This window comes from Columba livia, chromosome Z (genome assembly GCF_036013475.1).
Source record: "Columba livia isolate bColLiv1 breed racing homer chromosome Z, bColLiv1.pat.W.v2, whole genome shotgun sequence".
Taxonomy (NCBI): Eukaryota; Metazoa; Chordata; class Aves; order Columbiformes; family Columbidae; genus Columba; species Columba livia.
Window position 1 is genome coordinate 81405337 of NC_088642.1, and position 24151 is coordinate 81429487.

At 36.6% G+C, this 24151-nt stretch overlaps 1 protein-coding gene across 2 annotated transcripts in view; it reads left to right on the forward strand.

Moving 5' to 3' along the window:
- ADGRV1 (adhesion G protein-coupled receptor V1) overlaps positions 1-24151 on the forward strand; it is a 272375-nt gene that overhangs the window by 10764 nt on the left and 237460 nt on the right. For both annotated transcript variants that reach the window (XM_065046531.1, XM_065046532.1), the window contains exons 2-11: positions 1142-1326; positions 3138-3287; positions 3654-3749; positions 5742-5846; positions 7479-7592; positions 10759-11324; positions 12608-12878; positions 13661-13990; positions 17302-17478; positions 18545-18768. In XM_065046531.1, coding sequence (XP_064902603.1) covers positions 1142-1326; positions 3138-3287; positions 3654-3749; positions 5742-5846; positions 7479-7592; positions 10759-11324; positions 12608-12878; positions 13661-13990; positions 17302-17478; positions 18545-18768 — 2218 coding nt within the window. The remainder of the gene's footprint in view (positions 1-1141; positions 1327-3137; positions 3288-3653; positions 3750-5741; positions 5847-7478; positions 7593-10758; positions 11325-12607; positions 12879-13660; positions 13991-17301; positions 17479-18544; positions 18769-24151) is intronic.

Genomic DNA, 24151 nt, shown 5'->3' on the forward strand with positions numbered 1-24151 from the left:
AGTAATATATTCTGCACAGTTTATCCAACCATCATTGACCAGGTTTATCTGATAAGCATAACATCTCGAAGCATAATTTTAAGCAAAGTGAAATTTTATTTATATGTGTAATTACATAATATTGTTTGTGTCTTTTGAAGAGAATTTTTTTTTACGTAACATTGTAAAATAGTGAAAGAAACCTGCTGAAATAAACCAATTCAATTAAAGACCCATGCTGTACAGCTTTTTGGTGTTTAGGGCACAATTTCTTTTCTCTTGGTTTGTTCAAAAATTGCTCAGAAATGACAGAAATTTGCTCCGTCAAGCACCCAAGCTCTCAGCTCTGGTCAGCATGGTACAATATCCATAACATAGCAGCTGTTTCTATTTGTTGCACCAGGACCTCTTAAAAATGTGTCTTTCACAGTATTGACACCTGATGACTTCACTGGAACTTAAACTTGTATTTTACATTAAAAAATTGGACTCTGATGTAAAGAGAAATAAACCACCTTAGTGTTAAATTGTCTTGTCTTAAAAGAAAGGAAAACTAGACACAGTGCAGAAATAAATGAAAATCAAGATCTGGCCATACAATGGTCACAATGGCATTAAAATGTGCCACAGTGATTCTCCGTGACATGAAAGAATCATGGGGTAAGAGAAGCAGTGAATAGTATCTCAAGTAAATATGCAAATGTTTAAGAACATTTCATGGTCCACCAGATATCAGAAGGTGGTTTATGAGATGACTGCAAACGTCCCTTTACCCATCCTGCTGGTTCATGTTTGTTTCTAAAGAAAATCAAGAGTGGGAATAGAACTGCCAACCTTGAACCTGAAAATGAATGTTGGCTGAAAATGAAAACAGTTGTGGCAACATGATCATTTTTTCTTAAAGAAGTTACTTATTCCTCCACTTCAAAAAACTCTAGAAAATTACTAGATTAAAACAGAATTAGATATAGATGGTAACTATGTTATCTAAGTTGATTATAGCTGAGACGTGTGCATGTTTTCATCTAATTTCTGAAGCTCACAAGATAATCACGGTATTTGAAAGGTTGAGAAGGGTTGACTGGACTGGTAATGTCGACTGGGAATGTTTAATGTATTTCACATTCACAATTTATTAATTATTCTTTTCTTTTTTCTACAGAGATGTCCTCTACTTCTCTATTAGTTTACTTGCTTTTAGCATTACTAATCCATTTCACATCTGGGGAAACAGAAGTGAGGTTCAGTGGGCAAACGGAATTTGTAGTTAATGAAACAAGTACAACTGTCATACGTCTTGTAATTGAACGGACAGGGAAGCCTGCTAACATCACAGCAATTGTGTCGGTAAGAAACTATGCCTTTTTTTCTTGATAAATATTAATATATTTCTGAAGTTTTTAATATTGGTGGTTTTTGTCAAGCCAGTGAGCAGGAGGGTGGTATTTCATTGGGACGATGATTCACTTAGAAGCAGCATCACCCAGTTTCTGTAACTGAGTAAATTCTAGCTGGCGACATCAACAGCTTCAAAATAATGGTATAAATATATCCTACAGCTCAGGTACATTTCCAAACTGATATACTTGCTTGATTTTTATTGTGTCTGTGAGCTCATGCTAAAAATGTGGATATACAACAATTTTTCCTTTTCCAGATTGCTATAGAACCTGCAATTTGATAGCTGCTCCACTGAGTCAGCTTTCATTTTTAATTTAAAAAATTTCATTTTTCAATTCATTTGGACATCGGAATTACTGTTTTTACATTATTTCCTCTATTTCTTAGCTGCTATTAGCCGTGATTACTTTTAAAAGTTTAAACTCCTTAGAGTGCGCTATCCTATATGTGTATGGAGTAAGATGCTGTGTGGTGCGAGTAGTGCACGAGAACACACCAGTGTCCCAGAGGAGATGCACTGCTTATGAATTTCTACAGTCTGTAGACATAAGAAATTATCTGTGTTCCCACACAATATCTTATTCTGCTGTAACTAAATACTAAAAAAACATATGCCTTAGAAATTACGAGGAACAGAGGTTGATCTGTAAGGATTTCACACTTCGTTGACATCTGGGGAGCAAACCTTAAGAAAATGTGACCATATTTTAAACTAATGCTCTTTACTGCTGTAACAAGCAGAGTAATTTAGTTTCCTTATTAAGGAGATGAAATTCCAAGATTTGCTTGTAAGGTATTTTGAGCAACTTCTTAGGAAGATGTTGATGGATGTTTATATGTTTTTAAGGGCTTTTTGGTAAGTCTGGTGTTGTATCAGATGATACATAAATGTAGTTGCCAGTGTGTCCAGTGGTGGGTGAGAGCCACAAAAATACCTTCCATACTTTTCTTCCTCTTCACTGAACTTCTAATTTCACTGTTCTCAAATGAGGAATAGCCTTTTTCACAATGGTTCATTGAAGCCTTTAGTGACTGAGGAATCCATAATATTCTGTGATTTTATGTGACAGTAGTTTCAGGTGTGCCAGCTGTGCTGGTTGAGTTGTTTCTCCCCATTTAGTCTCAGATTCCAGCTGTGAACTTAACCCAGACGCTTTGCTGTCCTTAACACTGCTGCCTTTGTAATCTCGCCTCAAACTACCTTCTTGCAGTGGAATCAGTGGGATTTCCTTTTGTTGATTGAAATAAAAGCGGGGATGCTCATTATAGAAGAATCGTCTTGCCAGATTTGGCAATCAAAATGTTAATCTGTGTTAAAAGCCTAGGATGCCTCTAGTCCCTAGACTTAGACGGCAAAGCAGAGGGCGTTACATCTTAAGGTAAATTTAATTCAGGTAGGGTACTATGAAGTGTACAGATCTGTGCTAGGACTAGCTTTTCCATTAAAAACCTGTTCATATGATGCAGTATGCAAAAGATAACCAGTTGCAAGGTAGGACGTCATAAATTATTCCGAATAAAGTATTCTGGTTGTTGTTTTGTTTTGCTTCGTTTTGTTTTTGCTTTTTCATCCTGGCAACTCAGCATGGATACAAGGGGCTATTATCTGTACCTTCTGTCCAGAAAATAGCTGTATGACAACAGGGGCAATTGCAGGAAGAATTCTGTCCAAAGAAGTGTGTTAAATGAGTCCAGAAAAATATTATGAAAGACAGTGAGGAAGAAGGAGATGGCATTTAGTTGTGTATTTATTGCAGATTGATGGGGAAAACACAGGAGACTTTTTTGACACATATGCAGCTGCATTTATACCCGACACAGAAACAAACCGAACAGTGTATATCTCTGTCTGTGATGATGATCTTCCAGAGGCTGATGAGACATTCACATTTTACTTGACACTACCAGTAAGTCTCAGTCTTTCAATTTATCTATTTCCCAGAAAATGGTGGGTAATCTGGCGTAAATGAGTGGCATTCCATAGCTTTCAACGTGTTCCCCATTGCTATTGTGTCATTAATAGACTGCCAAACTATGAGTGATCATTTACAAAGTTTACTTCAAGCACCTTGTTGTTGACTGTATACAGCATCTTTCCTCAATAATTAAGAATTATTTTGGTATATTCTATTGGCTTAAATAATTTTCGTTGTAATATATATAATAAAAAGACCTACAATTTTAGGCTACACCCTTAAAAGACATTATAATCAAAATGTGTGGGTTTTGCCCATCACCATCTTTAATATCTTGTTTGTTTGTTTTAATTTTAGAAACCATCTGCAAGGATAAAGCTTGGCTCACCCAAGTCTGTCACTGTAACAATCTTATCAAATGACAATGCATTTGGAATAATTTCTTTTAACATGGTATGGCTTTTTATATGATACTGATGAAAATATTAGAAAACGTAAAGGTGGAATTTTCAAAGATGCTGGTTAGTTATTCAGCTGAATCCCTTGAGAACTGTTTCTGAGGTAATTCATGTGTATGCATGTAATTAATACATACATGCAGCTTTAATACTTCTATACATTTTTAGATTTTGAGTCGTAGTCTGACACCTTCACACTTGGATGAATATTGATATGGCTTATCTTAAATACAAAACTTTTAAAAGTTATTAGGTCCCACTGCCTCTCATCTATTAGATTTAAACACAGTAGGGAAGAAGTAAGGAGTAATACCGTAGGAAAGTTAAAGATGCGTTTTGGAAATCTTGGGAATATATACATTTCCCAACGTCAGTGAGCAATTTCATATGTACTTTTCAAGCTGAGAGGACAGTATCATGATATAAACATTGTAAAGCATCTTCCGCAACAAGACCCTGGTGTGACTCTAGTGGTGTGGAGGATATTTGAAATAAAACAGAATTTATGTTCGTAGAAAGAGAAACTGTGCCTCATAGCCAGCATTATGATGATTTAATATTTGTCGAGGAATATATTATTCAATATATTAATTAACGATTTAGACGAGGGAATAGAGTGTACTATCAGCAAGTTTGCTGATGACACTAAGCTGGGAGGAGTGGCTGACACACCAGAAGGCTGTGCTGCCATCAGAGACCTGGACAGGCTGGAGAGTTGGGCGGGGAATAACCTGATGAAATTTAACAAGGGAAAGTGTAGAGTCCTGCATCTGGGCAGGAACAACCCCAGGTTCCAGTATAGGTTGGGAAATTACATATTAGAGAGCAGTGTAGGGGAAAGGGACCTGGGGGTCCTGGTGGACGACAGGATGACCATGAGCCAGCACTGGGCCCTTGTGGCCAGGAAGGCCAATGGCATCCTGGGGTGTATTACAAGGGGGGTGGCTAGTAGATCGAGAGAGGTTCTCCTTCCCCTCTACTCCGCCCTGGTGAGACCACATCTGGAATATTGTGTCCGGTTCTGGGCCCCTCAGTTCAAGAAGGACAGGGAACTGCTGGAGAGAGTCCAGCATAGGGCAACAAAGATGATTAAGGGAGTGGAGCACCTCCCTTATGAAGAAAGGCTGAGGGAGCTGGGTCTCTTTAGTTTGGAGAAGAGGAGACTGAAGGGTGACTCATTCCTGGGGATCAATATGGAAAGGGGGAGTGTCACGAGGATGGAGCCAGGCTCTTCTCGGTGGCAAACAATGATAGGACAAGGGGTAATGGGATCAAGCTGGAACACAAGAGGTTCCACTTAAATTTGAGAAGAAACTTCTCAGTGAGGGTGGCAGAGCCTGGAACAGGCTGCCCAGGGAGGTTGTGGAGTCTCCTTCTCTGCAGACATTCCAACCCGCCTGGACACCTTCCTGTGTAACCTCATCTGGGTGTTCCTGCTCCATGGGGGGATTGCACTGGATGAGCTTTCCAGGGCCCTTCCAATCCCAAACATACTGTGATACTGTGAATTTCCTGAAAAAGCACAAGAACATGAGAAATTTTAGCACTCCAGCACTGAACTAGTGTCATTCTTTGAAACCTCTCAGCTACAACAGTTTGATAGGCAGATTCCATTTATAGCTAGTTATCCAATAAATGACTTTTTAATGGAGAAAACCTATTTTTAATGGGGTTAGGAACTGCTATAAATACCAGTGACAATATGCCAGTGCTTCATGTATATTGACTGTGTTAATTTACCAAAAAACCCCACCCAAAACACAACACTCTACTTGCACAATTTATGATAATTTTTTAAACTAAAACATTCGAAGCTTTTTATTAGCTGAACTAATTGGTTGCTAGGAAATCTATGCCATCAGTGGACTGGTTTGCAGATTGGATTAATTTGTCTGTGGGAGTTTGGTATTTCTATGGCAACAGTTTCTTCCTTGTGCTGTGATATTTGATCTGTGCCTGATTGCCTGTCTCTTTTCTTCCTCATTAGTCTGACTTAATCACAGTGAATGAGCCCAGGGGCAGAAATGAATTTGTGCCTCTCTCTCTAATTAGGGAGAGGGGAACGTATGGGACGGTCATCGTAACTTTTGAGGTGAGTTTATTAAAAAAGCTTCATACCTTCATCTGTTAGATTAAACTGTAAAGCCAAAATCATAACTTATCAAAGTGTTTATAAAAGAGAGGCAAAATACCTTTGTCTACTTTTGTGAAATCTATTTCATAAAATGGAAAGATACTACCCGTAAAATGGAAAATACTGTAATTATCTGACTGTTTAATTAAGAGAAAGTTAGGACGTACTAGATAAAACTGAGTATTCTCTGTCATATACGAAGATATTTGGGGCAGCATTAGTTGTTGTTACCAAAAACAAATGTGTATTAAGTTTGTAAGAAATGTTTTATTTAATATTTCTTCAAACTTTATCTATATTTTACAACTAAACATCTGAGAGAGTCTTTAATGCTTGTGCCACCTTCAAACGTGTAAGTATAACAGCTGCGTATTTAGTGAAATTCTGTGTCTGTAAGACAGCAGTTTGAATCCCCAGAAACGAAACCACTCATGTTGAATATTTAGGCCATTATTTATGTACCTGATTTGAATGTGATATGGTTATTGCCTTCATCTATCTATCTATCTATCTATCTATCTATCTGTCTATCTATCTATCTATCTATCTATCTATCTATCTATCCATCTATCCATATGTCTGTCTGTCTATCTATCTGTCTATCTATCTGTCTATCTATCTGTCTGTCTATCTATCTATCCATATGTCTGTCTATCTATCTGTCTATCTATCTATCTATCTATCCGTCTGTCTATCTATCTATCTGTATGTCTGTCTGTCTATCTATCTATCTGGCTATCTATCTATCTATCTATCTATCTATCTATCTATCTATCTATTCTATCAAGCTCTGATTCTACTACATACTTTAAACTTACATACAAATTCTTTCATATGGTTATTTCTTTATCAATTGTCTAGTTTTATACATCATCAAGGGTTTAATCTAGGCCTGTTGAAATCTGAAAAGATTTATGCTGGATTTTATTGCACGCTAAATATAGCATGTATAGTTAAAGTACAGAATGGGATGATTATCTGTGTAATTTATTTCAGATCTATTTATTTTAAGGTTTCTTAAATGTTGCTATCTGCTTAATCAATCAGATAGATCTCACAGTGTAGTTTATATGTTGAAAAATATTAACAAGATTTTCTAAAACAAAATCACCATATTGCCTATAAGTGGCTTCCTAGTCTTTTAGCTTTTACTACTAAATGTAATATCCTTCATAACACGTGTCAAGATAAAAAACACACAAGATCAGAAACCACTATTATTTTGTTTTGGAAGTTATTATGAAATACTAGTGATTTAAATTAAATTATAATGAATTTCCTTTCTGTCATGTAAAAGAGTCAATTATGCTTCAGTAGAGTCCTCCAAAGAGTCCTCATAGACCTATATGGAATAGTTTTCTTCCTCTTTTTCCGGTGATACATAATTTTTTCAGAGTGTTTACTCTGATTTACTCCATCTGCCAAAAAAAGACAGATTTTTACAATGGAATCTGTGCCTGTGAGCAGGAGATGACTGAATAGGTAGTAATTTGTTATGCATGTCACACACTGTATGTTGATTATTGCACTTGCACTAGGTTTGTGTTGCTGTTTCATGTATTTCTTATTGTACAAATCAATTCTTTGCAGATAGAAGATGGACCAAACCCAGCTGAAGAAGATTTCAGTCCAGCCAGGGGAAATATTACATTTGCCCCTGGGCGATCAATGCTGATATATAATTTAACCGTGCTTGATGATCAGGTAAGAAAAAGATGACTTCATTTTCGGTTTGGATGTGCAGAGGGTTAACTGCTTTTCTGGAGAGACTTAGCGTACTAAGTTACAAAAATGCTTGGCTTAAAGAGGGTTAAAAGTGCTTCTGCTTAATAAAGTGATGTTAAATCTGTGAGCTCTCATTTTTACTCCTTCTAATACGACCTCTGTAATTCTCATCAGTGAATATTTTTAGTTCCTGGATATATCCTGGCCGCTCTGACTAACCCTGTTAGGTGCTACTGCAGTAAGTGTATGAATAATCAGGAAAGCATTATACTTAATAATAAGGTCCTTGTTGTATGGCCAATATGATGTTTGTGTTTATCTCTTCGACTATCCCTCCCATATTTAACTTTTCTCTATTTCTTTTTAAATGTGCTCTGCTTTTCCCTAATTGTCCGCCTTGCAAATCAAGCTATGCTTGCATAATGAACTCAGGCTCTCCTTTTTGTCTTCATTAATTGTTTAGGCAAAAGGAACCTGATTATGACATTGCTTGCACAATGAATTTGTGATTATCTTCTCAGTGATACCAGTGCAGCTCCTCTGTCTTCAGTGCACAAGAATCCAGTTTATTCTTTGTTAAAAGCCTCTCACTCATGTGAAGAGCAGACATGTTTTGTTTGCCACTAAAGAAAGAATATAAGACATTGAATATTCACATAGAAAAGATAGATTGAAAAAATGCATGTGTTTTTATGCAGACATGTTTCTGGGTAGAAACATATTTTAAAAAATAATTCTAAAAATATATAAGATTCCTAAAAGAAACATGCAATCCGCTGAAGAGCATGAACACTGGGTGATAATTAAAAAAATTGAGGTTTTGGATTGGTCTTCAAAAAAAGTATGCTCCTTATTTCAGACCAAACAAAACATTTTCTTCTACTTTTCAATTTGAGATTTTAATTTTTCTTATACATGGTTTTATTTTATTTTATTTTATTTTATTTTATTTTATTTTATTTTATTTTATTTTATTTTTTAATTTTATTTTTATTTATAATGAGGATAAGATGGAAAATGGAAGCACCTACACAATTAAATATAATGCAGAGCAGCTTAATAAGGAAATTAACACACACAAAAATCATAGGGATAAAATGCATGTCTTAGAAGTGAGCAACTTCAAAGCAAATTTTTTACATATGTTTTTTGTGTTAAGAGATTGTGCCAAACTGATGTATAGAAACATCTCTTTCAGATTAGATGTAATATTTCTGTGACCTAAGCACAGAATGAAATAGTTCGGCTTCTTAAGAGCATGTGTGTTTTGTTTTCTTCTGAGAAATGCTCTTGAAGTTCCTTTTCTCAGAGTTTGATTTGTACAGGTGTGGCTGGTCCACTCAGTGAAAGTCTTTCACAGGCATTAATGGAAGCTGAATTTTGTGTAAAATGCCTTTGTTGCTGATGATGATGATGGTGCAATTCACAGGAATCCAATGTTACGCTCAAAACTTAGTCTGAGCTTTTAAGATCTGAAGTTAGGAAGAACAACGGAACCAGTATTTGTCTGAATTGACTAGCCCTTTTCCTAGAGAAATTAGGGGGCTGCAGATCTGATCTCCACAGCACTATGTTTATAGTAATTTCATTGTATACATTTCATTTTTTAGCAAGGAATAATGGAGACTTTGTTAAGAGAAAATGAAAGAGACAAGGCAGCACTGGAAATCCTTTATAACATTGTCTTTGAAGTCTGACTGTTTCTTGTGTTGGTCAATCATGGTGCCATTAAGAACTCCAGAATGCACCATTGATGCGAGATATTAAGATGTAAACTACAACTGTGATTGCGCATACACTTTGTCTGTCTCTTAAATGTATATTTTTATGGCATATTAATTAGTGAATGAAATGAAACGTAAGTTAGCATCTCTTCTGATATGGTAAAATAACCGTTGCATCTCAGTGTAGGAGAGAGGTGACTGAAACCTTCCAAATCGCACATCAACAAAACAATCCTGCATCAGTCAACACCACTATGCAAGTTTAAGTGCCAAGAGCCGAAAAAGGGACAGATTTGGCATCAGCTATAAAAGCAGTTGCATGCCCGATGTCTGAGCCCTAGAAAAGGATCTGAGGGTGGCCAATTAACAAATGACTGTGAAAGAGAAGAAGTATTGGACAGCAGGGTTTTCAGAGCTTTTTTAGCTCAGTAAACAATAGCACATGAAAAGGATTTGTCAACTTTATCGCAAAGCATTAACTATTAGCAAAAAATAAGTAGTTTTGTCCTGGAATTCCCCTCAGAAGCAAATATGACTAGTTTCCAGGAGGGAAACATCCATCAACAGGAAGGATGAGATGCATAACTAATTTTTAAAGATTTACCTTTCACCTGTAGGTATTAATAAATCAGCCCTATTTTTCTGTTAAATAGGTTTAGCAGATCAAGAATTGTGCAATAAAATGTAGTAATATAAAGCAAAAAACTCATCCTTAAGTTCTGCAATTCGTGGTTTACAAACCATTCTTTGTTGTCTGCCACACCAGTTGTTGCAGAAGAAACAGTCAAAAGTAAAATGTAGTTTCAAACAGCCATCTTGTCGAAATTGCAGAGACTAATCAATTGCTAAGCACCAGAAAACGCTTTAATCTGTGACTGAAATATTCTCTAGGGACATGGCTGTGTCCGAATGTAGGTTGTGTTCCTTTTCCAGTTGAATAGGAATAGATTGGCCAAGGTAGGTTGTGTTCATAAGTTGTTCCTGTATTCCCTCAGGCATGCACAGAGGTTAATTGGTGTCCACATCAGGAAATCAAGAGATAAATCTCAATAACAGGGGGAACACTTGTTTCCAAATAGAGGTGGCCTCCAACAGCAGAGTTTGGATTTCCTCATAGTCTCATAGCTGGAAAGGTCAATTTTTTAATGACTATTGCCTGGTTCTTGGTTTCGTTTTGTTTGTCACACTGCCAGAGCACAGAAGGATGCTGCAGGAAATGGAAATACTCAGTTTTGAGACGGGATTTCAGCCAAAGCTAAAAGACTTCTCACCTGTTTGTTTTAATATCAAATGAGCTGTCAAGTGTGTGTTATTTCCCTTTTCTGCAAAATATGTAAAATATACTTCTCAGAGTGTTCTGCGTGCATTTGAAATGTGACTTACATCCACTTGCTAATGTTTTTTTTTAATTTATTTTCCAGATACCTGAAAATGATGAATTGTTTGTTGTTCGTCTGAGGAGCGTGGAGGGAGGGGCTGAAATCAACCACACAAAAAGTTCCGTTCAGATAATTATTAAGAAAAATGACAGCCCTGTGCGGTTTGTTCAGAGTGCCTATATGGTGCCTGAGGAAGCTGATGTGCTGACAATTCAAGTGGTTCGTGGTAAGGACGACAGTGGAAAATTAATTGGACCTGATGAATGTGAAGCCTCTGTCACTTATGCCATTGTAACTGGGGATACAACAGCACACGCACAGCTTAACGTAGACTTCCTAGATCTACAGCCAAATACAACTATTGTTTTCCCACCTCTAGTTCATGAAACCTATATGAAATTTAAGATCCTTGATGATGCCATACCAGAAATTGCTGAGACTTTTCAGATTGTGCTTCTTAAGGACACTTTGCAGGGAGACGCTGTTTTGGTTAGTCCATATGTTGTTCACGTCACCATCCAGCCGAATGATAAACCCTATGGAGTGCTATCAATCAACAGTATCCTGTTTGCTCAGACTCTTATCATTGATGAAGACCAAATTTCAAGGTACTACAGATCTTCAAATCTAGTATCTAGTCAGTTTAAGAGATTTGTTTTGTATTGTTAAGCATCCTTAGAATTTCATTGAAAATAATCATAAAAACACCACTGAAAATTTTATGTAGAAATCACCTAGTGTGGTGTTGTTATTATCAACTATATCTACAATGATTTCAAGGGAGTGAGAATGTCTATTTATATATTTATACAGGAAATATTTTATTATTTATGTACTCTATATAAAACCTGTAAATATTTAATCACATCATCGGAACACTGCAAAACTATTAATCTGAAGGCAGGATCAATGAAGTTGTGGTGCTGCCACACACCAGTTCATACAACTGGGAAATAGATTTCTGGTTTCTTTCCCTGGTAAATCTTTGTATTTATTACATATAAAATCAGTCTCTTGTGAAAAAAAAAAAAAGGTCTTGTGTGTTTCCCCTGAAATATTTGCCTTCAACTTAACAATAATTTAAATATTTGTAATTTTACAGAGAGGTTAAAATCAAAGCTCAGTACAAATTTTACAGGCAGGTCTGATAAACAGTATTGACAGTCTCAATAAATATGTCCACTGCTCACTATTGATGGTATTTCATCCTGAGAAACAATGAATCCAGCTGTCATATTATGAACAATTTCAAAAGAATATTTTATAGTATGTAGAGCCCAGCAGTTCAGTATTAATCTGTCTTATATACAGTAAAGAAATAAATCTCGCTTTCTAAATGTTTATAAGCAATGATTCCCGGATATTTTGTTGTAGTATAGTGCTTGTCAGATGCAGAAAACATGACATGTCCAGTATCAGAAATATTGATAACTTAATATTTCAGCGCAGAGGCAAATAGTTCATTCAGAATCATTATTTAAGTGTTTCTGCCTGACAACTGTATTTTGACATAGTTTATAAAATGCTGTAGAAATTAACAGAGAAAAAGTTATCTGAAATTTGACTTGCATTTCTGAAGACAGATGTGAAACATGCCGAGTCTCCACTTGTCAGTATCTTTCTCTCTGTAAACAAAATAAGTCCTGACAAATATCTGCAGAGACATTACAGAAAGCTCGCGAGTAAGCACTCTAAGAAAAATATTACATGTGCATTACGATTTCACAAACATTAAGCCCTGACTCAAATGTCAATCGCGGCAGTTGACATCTATTCCATTTAAGTCGTTGTAAATTAAGTGTTTTGTCAGTGTAAATTAAGTGACAACTAAGCAAGCCAATATCAATTGTAATTTCATATTGTGGGTTTTTATTTTCATTGAAAACCACAGGTTTGAAGGGATTACGATTGTAAGAAACGGTGGAACACATGGGAACGTTTCCGTTACCTGGGTTATAATCCGAAACAGCAGCGACCCCTCACCTGTGACCACAGACCTCACTCCGGAGACCGGGGAGATAAGTTTTGATCAAGGGCAGATGCTGGTGACGCTTCCTCTGAACATTATTGATGACGATGTGCCAGAAGAGGCAGAGCCTTATCTGCTGAAACTCTTAGCTCACACAATACAGGGAGGTGCAGAAGTCGGTGAGCCATCTGAGGTAAGTCCGCTTTTAGAATTATTTTGAAGAAGGCACTAAAATGTAATAATTAGGGACTTCACTGTTTTTGATAACATCAGTTGGCTAAACTGGCTTAAAGCTTTGGGCTTGAATATAAATCTACTTAATACTTCATATAATCTTAGTCTATAGAGCCATATACCAAGTATTTGGCTTAGTATACTATACAAAGCCAAATACATTTTAAGACAGTAGATTATTCCCAACATACATAGCATTGCATAGATGACTGCCTGCTAGGAGAAGGCAGGAAAGTTATTTTCACTTGCTCATTTGCTGTCTTAATGATTATTGGAATGTTTCGCACTGAGTAACAGCTTCAAGAAGAGGAATTGGTGATTAAGACTGTAGCTTCTGAACCATTAAATAAAGGGTGGCCAGCATTGCTGACAGTTTTGTGAGTCAAGTCCCTACCTTGTCCTTCTTAAAAATGGCTGGAATCAACTTGGTGAATAAAATGAATTTTTTCACAATCTAAAACATTTTAAAGTTATTCATTTTGGCTGCTGAACCAAAAAATCAGTTATTCAGGGCTCATTCTGGCACACAGAAGATGCGTAGTGGGAACATTGCCACTCTCAGTGTTGCTTTGCTTGTGTACAAAGAATATTTTGGGGCTGTCAATCTGATTTTCTTGAGTGCCAATTCAGTAGGGACAAAAATGTATGGTGACAGTCAGGACGTGCTTCTGTGAAAGCATGAAAAATGTGGTGTATGGTCACTGTAGCGTAGAGTAAGTGATGCTGTTTTCTGTTTTGCAGCTTCTGTTTTACATTCAGGACAGTGATGATGTTTATGGCCTAATAAAGTTTTACCCTTTGGAGAATCAGAAGATTGAAAGCAATCCAATGGGACGCTTTTTATCCCTGAGTTTTGCAAGGGAGAGAGGAACAGTTGGAGATGTGCAGTTGGTTTATACAGCACTGTATATTCCAGCTGGAGCTCTGGATCCTGACAGAGCAAAAGATGGCATTCTAAATATGTCTAGAAGAAGTATCCTCATGTTTCCAGAAGGAAAAACACAAGAGACTTTAAATATACCAATAAGAAATGATGCATTTCTTCAAAATGGTGCTCATTTCCTCGTACAGGTATCTGAGTTGTGTTTTGCGGTGTGTTTTTAGCCTGTGTAATATAAAATATATAATTTAGTAGTGGTTCTTTCCCTATTAATGTAATTAAAATGATCCTACCTCTTAAAAAGTAAAAAACCACAAAGTTATTAGCTCTGCAGCTATGGAAACTTGGAGACAGCTTCCAAAATATGACATTAAGAGCTGTATTCCTAATCCTTATTTACTACTTAGACTATTTAAAAAAAAAAAACTATTATAACAGGATTCAGGTATTAATCATGTAATTGAACAAAATGAAATCAGCATTGCAGAAGATCATTACTTTTTGAGGTATGTTTATTCGCCTATCCCTTGGCTTTCAGTTTAACCAATTTAGGGTTCTTCAAACTAAATTACAGAAGCATGAAGAATTTTAGAAACTGCAAACAGGTAAATATAAATGCAATATAGTCAAAGATCTATTATATTTCATTTATGTATAAATTTGGCCAAAGAAGTTGAAGAGTATTTTTTTTCTACTTTTCCCCATATAGGCCCTTTGGGGTTTTTCCTTTCTTTTTCCTTTTTTTCATGTGTGAATTTGTAAGATGGAAACATCTATCATTGCTAATTAAAATTGGCTGGAAAAAAATCACTAAAACTATATTTTTGGCAGAAAACTGGACTCTTAGCAAAAATCTTTAAAGAAAGAATTTCCACTTTCCAACAAATGCTTTCATTTTTCACTGGAGAAAACCAAGTTTGCTTACATTTTAGCAAGCTATTCTGCCATGAAAGATCCTGGGCATTGTTATCAGTATTCATTCTGATTATTTTCTCATCTGCAGTTAAGACTGCTCCATAATCTCTATTTCTTGTGATTAACTACTGCACTCTGATCCTCTGGGATGAAGAGCCCAGGTAGCAATCTTGGTACATAGAGAGAGGGATTACTTGGTGCATCCAAAGCATGAATCAGAGACACATGTCTCAGTTCCTTTAAATTAATTAATCTTTAGATTTTAAATTGGAGATCTTCAGAGTTTTCAAGCGGAGATGTTAATGTTAAATCCATAGATTTAAACTTGCCAGGTTTTGTCTTTAACTTATGTTCTACCAAAGGTGTTTCCATGACTTCTGTGATCTTGAAAAGATTTGATTCACCATGTTCTCTAAAAATTCTCTTAAAAAGTAAAAGAGAGAAAAAGAAAATTGAATAGTTGCCAGAATCATATTATTGTTTTACTAATATGCAATCTTTTGTGTACGCAGTTAGGGAATTGCCTTCTGGAATGGCAGAACAGACTAGTGTGTTGTACATCTGCACAAGATCTGAAAGATCTACAGAATTGAAATATTTAATTCCAAGCCCCTGTTAAAAGATGCATTATAAATAACATTGCAGTGTGTTCTGTGGACAGGACACACATATGATGAGTATTTAAAAATGCAGGCGTTTTGCCTGGCTTTTCAAACTGCAGATTCCAGGGAGGCAGCGGGGGGTCAACGTTCTGTACTTTCTCCATGAACCATAAAAATCTTTTTGTTTGAATAAACAAAATGAGAGGCACTTTCCAGCATAGGAAATTCATTTAGAAACTCATAGAGAAGGAAGAAAAATACCCCTATTTATCACTATGACAATCCTTCTACTTTGTGAATAAACGATAATCACAGTGAACATGTTTAGAATGAGAAGATTGCGGAGTTTGTACTAGGCACAATAAAGGATCAGCTCAGGAATTGGGGGAGGAGGAGAGGAGGAAGAAAGGAAGCTTAAACACGACTGGAGACTGGGTAGAGGAACTGGAAAAGGGAGATTAACATTGTCTGTGACATCTTCAATTAAATAACCTGTTGTAGTCTGAGGTGCAGTTTTTGGTATGGACAGGAAGATTAACTAATTTAATAAACTAGTTGTCATTATCATTCCATTCACAATGCATTATTCTCTGCTTATTAACTGATTTGTTTTAAGAGGAAACACTGAAAAAAAAAAAAACAAAAAAAAAATCTTTGTTAATTATTACTTTAATCTCAAAGTTACTATCTGGGACCAGAAGCACTTAACAAAGTGAATTGTTTCAGCTGTGTAGTATTTCAGAAGCTTTATTGAGCTAACAACCACACAATGGTCCACCTGTGTACTGTTAATTGCAGGATCAGATCCGACTTTAAAAGAAAGCTTAGAAAACAAGCAAAGCAAAGAGTCCCACCATCTGTTCCTCATGTTCTCCATAAATAACTAGTATGGTTGAGAATCAATTACTGAAGACAGCATTTGTAGAACAGTTCCATCTATCATCAAATAAAATGTGTGTGAATATTTTTATTACTCAAGCAATAGTGGAGAAAAGTATGATGCCACGCAAGTGTTTTATACAGATTGGTTTTAAGAATTGAAGGACTTTTAGTATCACCAGTTAAAATGGTGATTCATGATCACTGTATAGATTTCAACAAGGCAGCTTTCCCCTCCTTCGATAGAACTTTACTGTATGATAACACCTGATAACTCGAAGCAAAAAACACCCTTGTGGGCGTTAAAGGTGATTGTCACTGGAGGTTCATGTCCCAATGAAATGTTTGCAGAACTATTTGCAAATCAGCCATGGAAACGTTTATGATGAATGTAGACAAAATTGTGTGGTATAAATTATGTTTGAAAGAGATATTTAAACAAGCAAGTCCTACTGGTTTTACTACATCAGTACTGCTACTGTGGTTAGTGAGTGATATCTCCCATTCAAAGAAAGGGTGAACATTTTTATATGTCTTCTTAGTATCAATAAACCACCAAAAATAGGACTGGTTTGAAATACTATACTGATTTTCAATTCCAAGTGCAATACTAATGTATTAGTTATTATAAACAGAAAAGTCCATAAAATCATATAAGAAGGGAAAGAAGGTTGGATCATTCTTTGGCTTTATCAGAGGCTGTAAATTATTATGGTTCCTGTGACTTCAGCAGATTTTTGTCAATGTATGACAAAAAATGAACTTAGCACAGTAGCTTGAGCCATATGTCAAATCAATACTGTTATTCATAGGTGTAGCAATGAATCAACTGATCTAGAAGGTTCATTCTCCCTCTACATACGTTTAGTTGTATACACAAACATGATTTGTCTGAGAGGTAGACCATTCAAAGCTCAAAGATATCCACTTAATTTCTTTCACGTATCTATTTGCACATCTTTGTAACAATAATATTGCTAGTAAGAGAAATTTGTTGTGCAGATGTTTTGGTCCCTCCAAGTTAAACTTATTCTGGAATGTCAGAATTCTTCCAATTTCATACTAAGGTTTCTTATTTCTCAACTTTTTCTTACATTTTCCTACAGCTTGAAAAAGTTGAGCTGGTGAATAGAATTCCACTGATCCCACCTGTGAGCCCTAGATTAGGTGAGATTCGAAATATTTCTCTAAGGATTACTCCAGATATTGCAAATGGAGAAATAGGCTTTATCAGCAACCTTCCAATTATTGTTTCTGAGCCAGAAGATTCTCCTGCTACAGTGGTAAGTACACCTTTTTGTATTGTCCTTTAATATGGAAAAATTATTTGGAGAAAGCGAAGTTTGCTATGTTTGTTGTAACATTTGAAAGTTAATGTTAGGAAAATCCTTCCTCTAAGTTCTATCTAATTCCAAATATTGTCTTGCTTGAAAAAAAAAGCAACAACAACAAACCCAAAATGTGCTTGTAAAACTAAGGTCTGGAATAATGTGCTAGTCACTATCAGAAAAGTGAGCTTGGTGTTTGTTTTCTCTGTAAGCATCTAAAACCATTTATGTCTTCGTGTTCACTCAGAACAAAAGATGCGGCAGACAGTTTTCATCTCTTACCAACTGCAAAGTTACTCGTGTAAAGTCAGGCTGATATCACTCTTACATTTCATGTAAATATCTGTGTATCTTACAGTTAACTGACTTACACGTGAATGTATTTTTTGGCTTGCTGGGTGTTATTTCCAACAACTGTGCTTTTTAGGTTTCTGAGAACACAAAGAGTTATTTTCAAAAGTATTGCCATCCATCCAAGTGCTGTAGTCCTACGTGGAAAAATGTTTTTTTCATACTTTTTTACTTTTTTCCAGAGTTCACTGAAATCTCTCCACAAATCCTGGATCAGATTGCTTGTTTCTCATTCTTAGACTAGAACTGCTAGTTAGCTTAAGGAGAATACACATTGTACCGTACTATATTAACCAGAGTAAAATTGTCGAAGTTATACTTAAATTCTGGGTTGTGTCTTGACTAAATTGGTTAAATCAGTTGTACAAGGCTTTTTGTGTTTGTGATTGTTTAATGGTTTGTAATAGAAAGAATCTGTCATCTCCATTGTGTAGTGATTTGTGATTGAATTAATCTGTCATCTCCACTGCCAAAGTATGTATGGTTAAGAGGTTAAGATTCAGTATATATTTGCATTAATGCACCATCTTTGATTTCATATCATATACACAGTTAGGGGTAAAAAAATAAAGTTGAACATTTTGAGGCTCATATTCAGATGATAATTTGCAAGGGGTAGTTGTTTCTGTATCTGGTTTTACAAGTCACAACAGATTCATGTGTTTCATAGGTTTCCATTGCATTGCATCGGGATGGGACTGACGGTCAAGCAACTGTATTTTGGAGTTTGAAACCATCTGGTGTCAATCAAAAGGCAGTAACACACGATGATATAAGTCCTTTTAATGGCTCCGTTGTTTTCTTATCTGGACAAAGTGATACTACAATCAACATTACTATTAAAGCTGATGATATACCTGAGATGAATGAAACTGTGTTATTAACCTTGGACAGGTATTGTACCCTAATCTCTATTCATATGTGTCGTTTGCAATACTCAATTGATGTATAACAAATTAGCACAGCATTAATTAGGAGGTATTGCCTATATTGTGTTGATAAGTGCCTGATGGAGTATTAGGCCCTTGATTCAGACTATGTATGGATTCTTCTTTGGAGATCAATGAAAGAAACAGTGTTGTGTTTATCATCAAATGACTTAATTTTGTTTATGTTTTCATGAAAATAATGTATGCTATTTATAAAGTTCTTTCAGCTTTGATCTTTAGGTATAGGTATATATATTGGTCATAACATACATCTTTTAAGAAAAGTAATATTTACTGAGGTAATTGGGAAAACCGTAATGAAGAGTAGACAGTAATACATAACTGTTTTTCTGTCAGAAAGAGGTTTATAGCTAGGGTGTCATTGCAGAATTAGATCAGCTTTTTCTTTGTTTGATCTGTGCATTCTGTACTGCTTGCTCTTGGTAATTAGATACTTTCTGGCTTCAAAAATCGCCCAGTGTTACCATTACCGCACCCTTTGGCTACGAAGACAGAAACGGTGTTTCTGAAGCACAGCGTCTCCCTCCTGCACGATATCAGGGTTACAGGATAATTAAAACCTTAAGGGATCTCAGGAGTTTCTATTGTCTCCGTGTGAACACTGCTCACAATACTTGAAGTAGTTCATACTGAGGAGTGTATTCCCTGCCCTGCTTCCAGCAACTTAATTGTATATATGGTTTAGAAATACCATCACTTCTACTATCTCCTACTAGTCTAAGGTACAATTTTCCACTTTTTCTGGAAATATACTAATAGGAGTCTGCCAGCAGCGATGTCCACATTGAACATTTGCTATTTATACCATCCTTACCTCATGCAGAAGTATTTTTGTCCTATACAGGAAGTGCAAAATAGCTCTTGGGAGCTTCAACACCAGATACCTAAGGTGATTTCTTACTAGAAACCAGCAACCAGCTCCTGAAGCTGTTGCTGATCCTGTTTCTGAAAATCTGTTTTTTTAACAATATTCTGTCACATAGGAAAGCTGTTATTCCATTGTAGAATTGACCTGCTTCTGTGAAATCCAGCTGGTGGAGGCATCTAGTGCAGAATGAGATCCTTAATTCTACCTTTGCTACTCACTACGTTGAAAGACAATCCTGTTCAAGATAGAAATAAAGGGAGAGTATTACATGTATTTCTCTGCTTTCTTGGTTCATCTCAAGGAATTCATTAGTGTCTCTGGCACAAAGAGTGAAACTAGAATAAGATTAGAAATTACGATGAAAGTTGTGAAGGGATTGTGTAAAGTTGCCAAAAAATAGGGGTGGAAGGATAAGAAATAAGTAAGTAGATAGAGGAAGTGGATGGTGTGAAAGGTTGACTTTTTTGAGTTGACGGTTCAACAGGTGTGCGGAACTACAGCTGTCTGCCACTTACTATGAGTAGTAACCCCATGCTGTGCCTTGGAGCTGGTGGCTGCAATGAGGCTTGAACTGGCAGCTGGACAAACGTGACCACTGTTCTGCTGTCATGATGTGTGGTGGGAGCAGCAGGTTCTGCTGGTCACCAAGTGGCTGGTAAAAAAGCATGTGAGCCATAAGCAGCTTTCCCAGACTTGGCAAGGTCAGAGAGTGAAGTAAGGAGCAGGTGCTCTGGCATGGAAAAAGAAGTAAACAAGAAGGATATAAAATCTTAACTTTTCTCTGGACCTGGATGCTGTCCCCAAAGGCTATGAGTGACATTTGGCAACCATGATGTTAGCAGAAGCCAAGAACGAAATGACTGCAAAGATCATCCTTTCAGTGCTGGAGATGACTCTTCAAATCAGGGTTGAAGGATTCTGGCAGGGTGATGTGTGTAAGCTTGTAGTGTTGCTTTCTGCATAGTTTGTATTTTCTGGATGAAGAGAAGATTCCAGTTTCCAAGGCTGGCAGCCAGCACTCCACAGCAGTAGCGAATTGGCATAAAAACAAAGATGCACTGTGCTGTGGATATGCTTGTTCTGTTCTATAAATTGTAGCATAAGTCAGCAGGAAAATAGAGCTTGTAAGAACTTACTGAAACTATAGACATAGAAATACATTCATAAGCATTCTATTTATTGTAATTAGTAATAACATGCATAAAATAATACAAATAATTAGTTCTAACAAGGATGTATTATTTACAACTCAGTGGTGTAGTTAAGGCAGCTTGCATTTTAAACAAGCTTTATTTGCATCCATAACTAGAAGAGAAACTTTCCAAGCCTTTTAAAATAGTATTTTCTTTCCTTGTTCTATGGCTTCTCTCTGTGGGCTGTAGATATTAAAGACATCTCTGAGTTATGACCACAAAATGGAGACAGATGAGTAATAAAGAAGCAAGACAATCTTGTACCTGCTGAAGCTTCTTCATATTTTCTTTTTTTAGGAGCAGCTTCAGGTTGAGTGCCTGACCATATCCGAATAGGCCTGAATTGAGACCAAGCATAGATAAAGCCAGATGTCTGTAGTGCAATCTGTATGAAAAAGAAAAGGTCTTGGTCTTCTTGATGAATGTAGGTGGAACAGGCCATGGGAATTGTGTGTATGCTTTGTGAAAGCATGTATATGTACTAGGGCTGTTCATTTTACCTGGTAAGCACAAAGAGAAATAAGTTTTTTTAAAAATCCGATTGTTGTTTTTTCCTTCTGCACAATGAATTCTCCTGCTGGCAGCTGTTATCCCCGCAGTAATGTGCAGATACACAACTATCGCCGTTTGGCAATTGGCACAAGTTGGTGTTCAGGACCTCCAGGGCGTGCAGGTTGTGTTTGCAACTCTTAAATATGTGGGGGCGAGTCTGAGAACCTGCAGACTTTGGGATCTGCGAACACCCATATGCTGATAAATTCATTTTGATCTGTTGAAGTGGTAATCTATGAACAGATGACTGTTTTGGCATCCTGGGGTGTATTAGAAGAGGGGTGGTCAGTAGGTCAGAGAGGTTCTCCTGCCCCTCTACTCTGCCCTGGGGAGACCACACCTGGAATATTGTGTCCAGTTGTGGCCCCTCAGTTCCAGCAGGACAGGGAACTGCTGGAGAAATTCCAGCACAGCCACCAAGATGCTGAAGGGAGTGGAGCATCTCCTGTGTGAGGAAAGGCTGAGGGAGCTGGGGCTCTGGAGCTGGAGGAGACTGGGAAGTGAACTCATGTTTACATGAGTTTACAAATGTTTACAAATATATAAAGGGTGAGACTCATAAGGATGGAACCAGGTTGTTCTCGGTGACAACCAATGATAGGACAAGGGGTAATGGGTAGACAGGAACACAAAAGGTTCCACTTAAATTTGAGAAGAAACTTCTTCCCAGTGAGGGTGGCAGAGCCTGGCCCAGGCTGCCCAGGGGGGTTGTGGAGTCTCCTTCTCTGCAGACATTCAAACCCACCTGGACACCTTCCTGTGTAACCTCATCTGGGTGTTCCTGCTCCATGGGGGGATTGCACTGGATGAGCTTTCCAGGTCCCTCCCATCCCTGACATTCTGGGATTATGTGATTCTGTGATTGTTTGATTCTGTGATGCTCACTTTTTTTTGAATCATGACTCACATAATTTTTTTGAATCATGACTCACATAATACAAATTCATGTATGCATGTTATGAACTAGATCTGTATACAGTATACAATAAATCAAACCTGAAGCAACACGTTGAGGGGACTTATATAGTGCTAGTGATTTCTGTGATGCGATACAAATTTCCACAGGCTAAAATTCTCTCTTGAGTAAATTTACAAAATAGATTTTTTTTAAATGTGCCAATGCAAAACATAGTTTTGACTATTTCATTGTGAAAGGTCTGGTAGAAGTTTAACGTTTTTGTGTTGAAGAGATTGCTTAATGTCACAAAGTTAGCAGATCATAGAAGACCTGTTTAAAGCCCTACACACTGCCTATGGTCCTTAATTCAGGGCTCAGGTGGTGATTGCACATTGTGGGTTGCTCTCTGCACTGAAATGCACAGAAACAATGATTTAATGGAGCTGGAATTTCCTCCTAGCTTCATGATTTCCTGTGGCTAGTGTTTGTTTCAAAACCACGTCTATCTATTTAAGTAATTTTTCTATTAAGTAATATGTTTAATGCTATAGAAATTATCTCTTCCAGTGTAAACTGCTGACTTTCTCTCTAAGGGCTTGATCAGACTTTGTTTTGAGGGGGGAAAAAGTTATTTGAAAATAGTAGCAGAATGTTGAAAATAATACTACTGTACACCTACTGCTAGCTTTTACTACTTTTCAAAATAATACCACCATGCATCTCCTGCTATGAGTAGCATAAAATAACCTACACAATCAAATAATTTGTGGATTAAACCTGGAGAGAAGGTGTTCCTCTGAAGAGAAGCGCTATGGAATTTATAGTGTGGCAAATCCTACTTTAATACTGTTCTTTAAAGTTGGGTCTTGCCACTAATTAAATCAGTAGATAATCCTGAAAAAATTGAAGGAGGGGAGAACACGGGCTGCAAATCTAGGAAGCAAACTGAGAAACATTCCACATGTAATCTGAATGCACATTTTCTGAGATACCCTGATAGAAAAGAAAGTTTTTTAGAGAAGTGTGTTTTTAATAGTAACAGCAACACAAATTCACAGCTGCAATTCAGTTTCTCAGCTACCTTTCAAAACATTCACTCTCTGCAGAACTCCAATTCTTTGCTATCAAAGCTATCAAAAGCAACTACATTGCATCTCTTGATAATTATTATTTTAGCTGCAGTGTATTTAGTTAGTAATAATATTGAACTTGCCATGTTACTTTAATCTCAGTCAAAAAATCTCCTTTCTGGTATTTTGTAGTACTACTTCTTTAAAAAAGTTTAGGAAACATTTTGAAGATTTAGTTGTCTTAATTAATATGTAGTTCTTGCTAAATAATAATTCAGGGAGTTTTAATAAATAATTTCCCTAATGATGAGTCATTTCAGATGAGATTTGTCATATGGAAACTACTTCTTTAAAGCTATTTCAACACAGAAAACACAGTTACACAGATTGAGACTGCATTTCTTACATTGGCATCATAAACATTGCCCAGGATTATCCTCTGTGATAAAAAAGAAACTTTATGTCCACAGGTAGCTGTTTTATGGAAAAAGTTAAGCTAATGAGAAAAAACGTCAAGTGGTTTTCCAATGAGAGGGATCTTCTTACTCTTGGTCTGGTGCTCTCTCTAGTAGCTGAGCTCCTTGGCTTGGATAAGGAGCTGTCTTAACTTATATCATTACTTCTAAATGCCTTCACCTGGGCAAACCACGAGTTTTGGAAGTTCTGAATAGACCTTTTTTATTCTCTTTCCACACTCCTGTTGTAGGAGTGCCTGAAGGGATGGTTTCAGTATAAGATGGGGAATG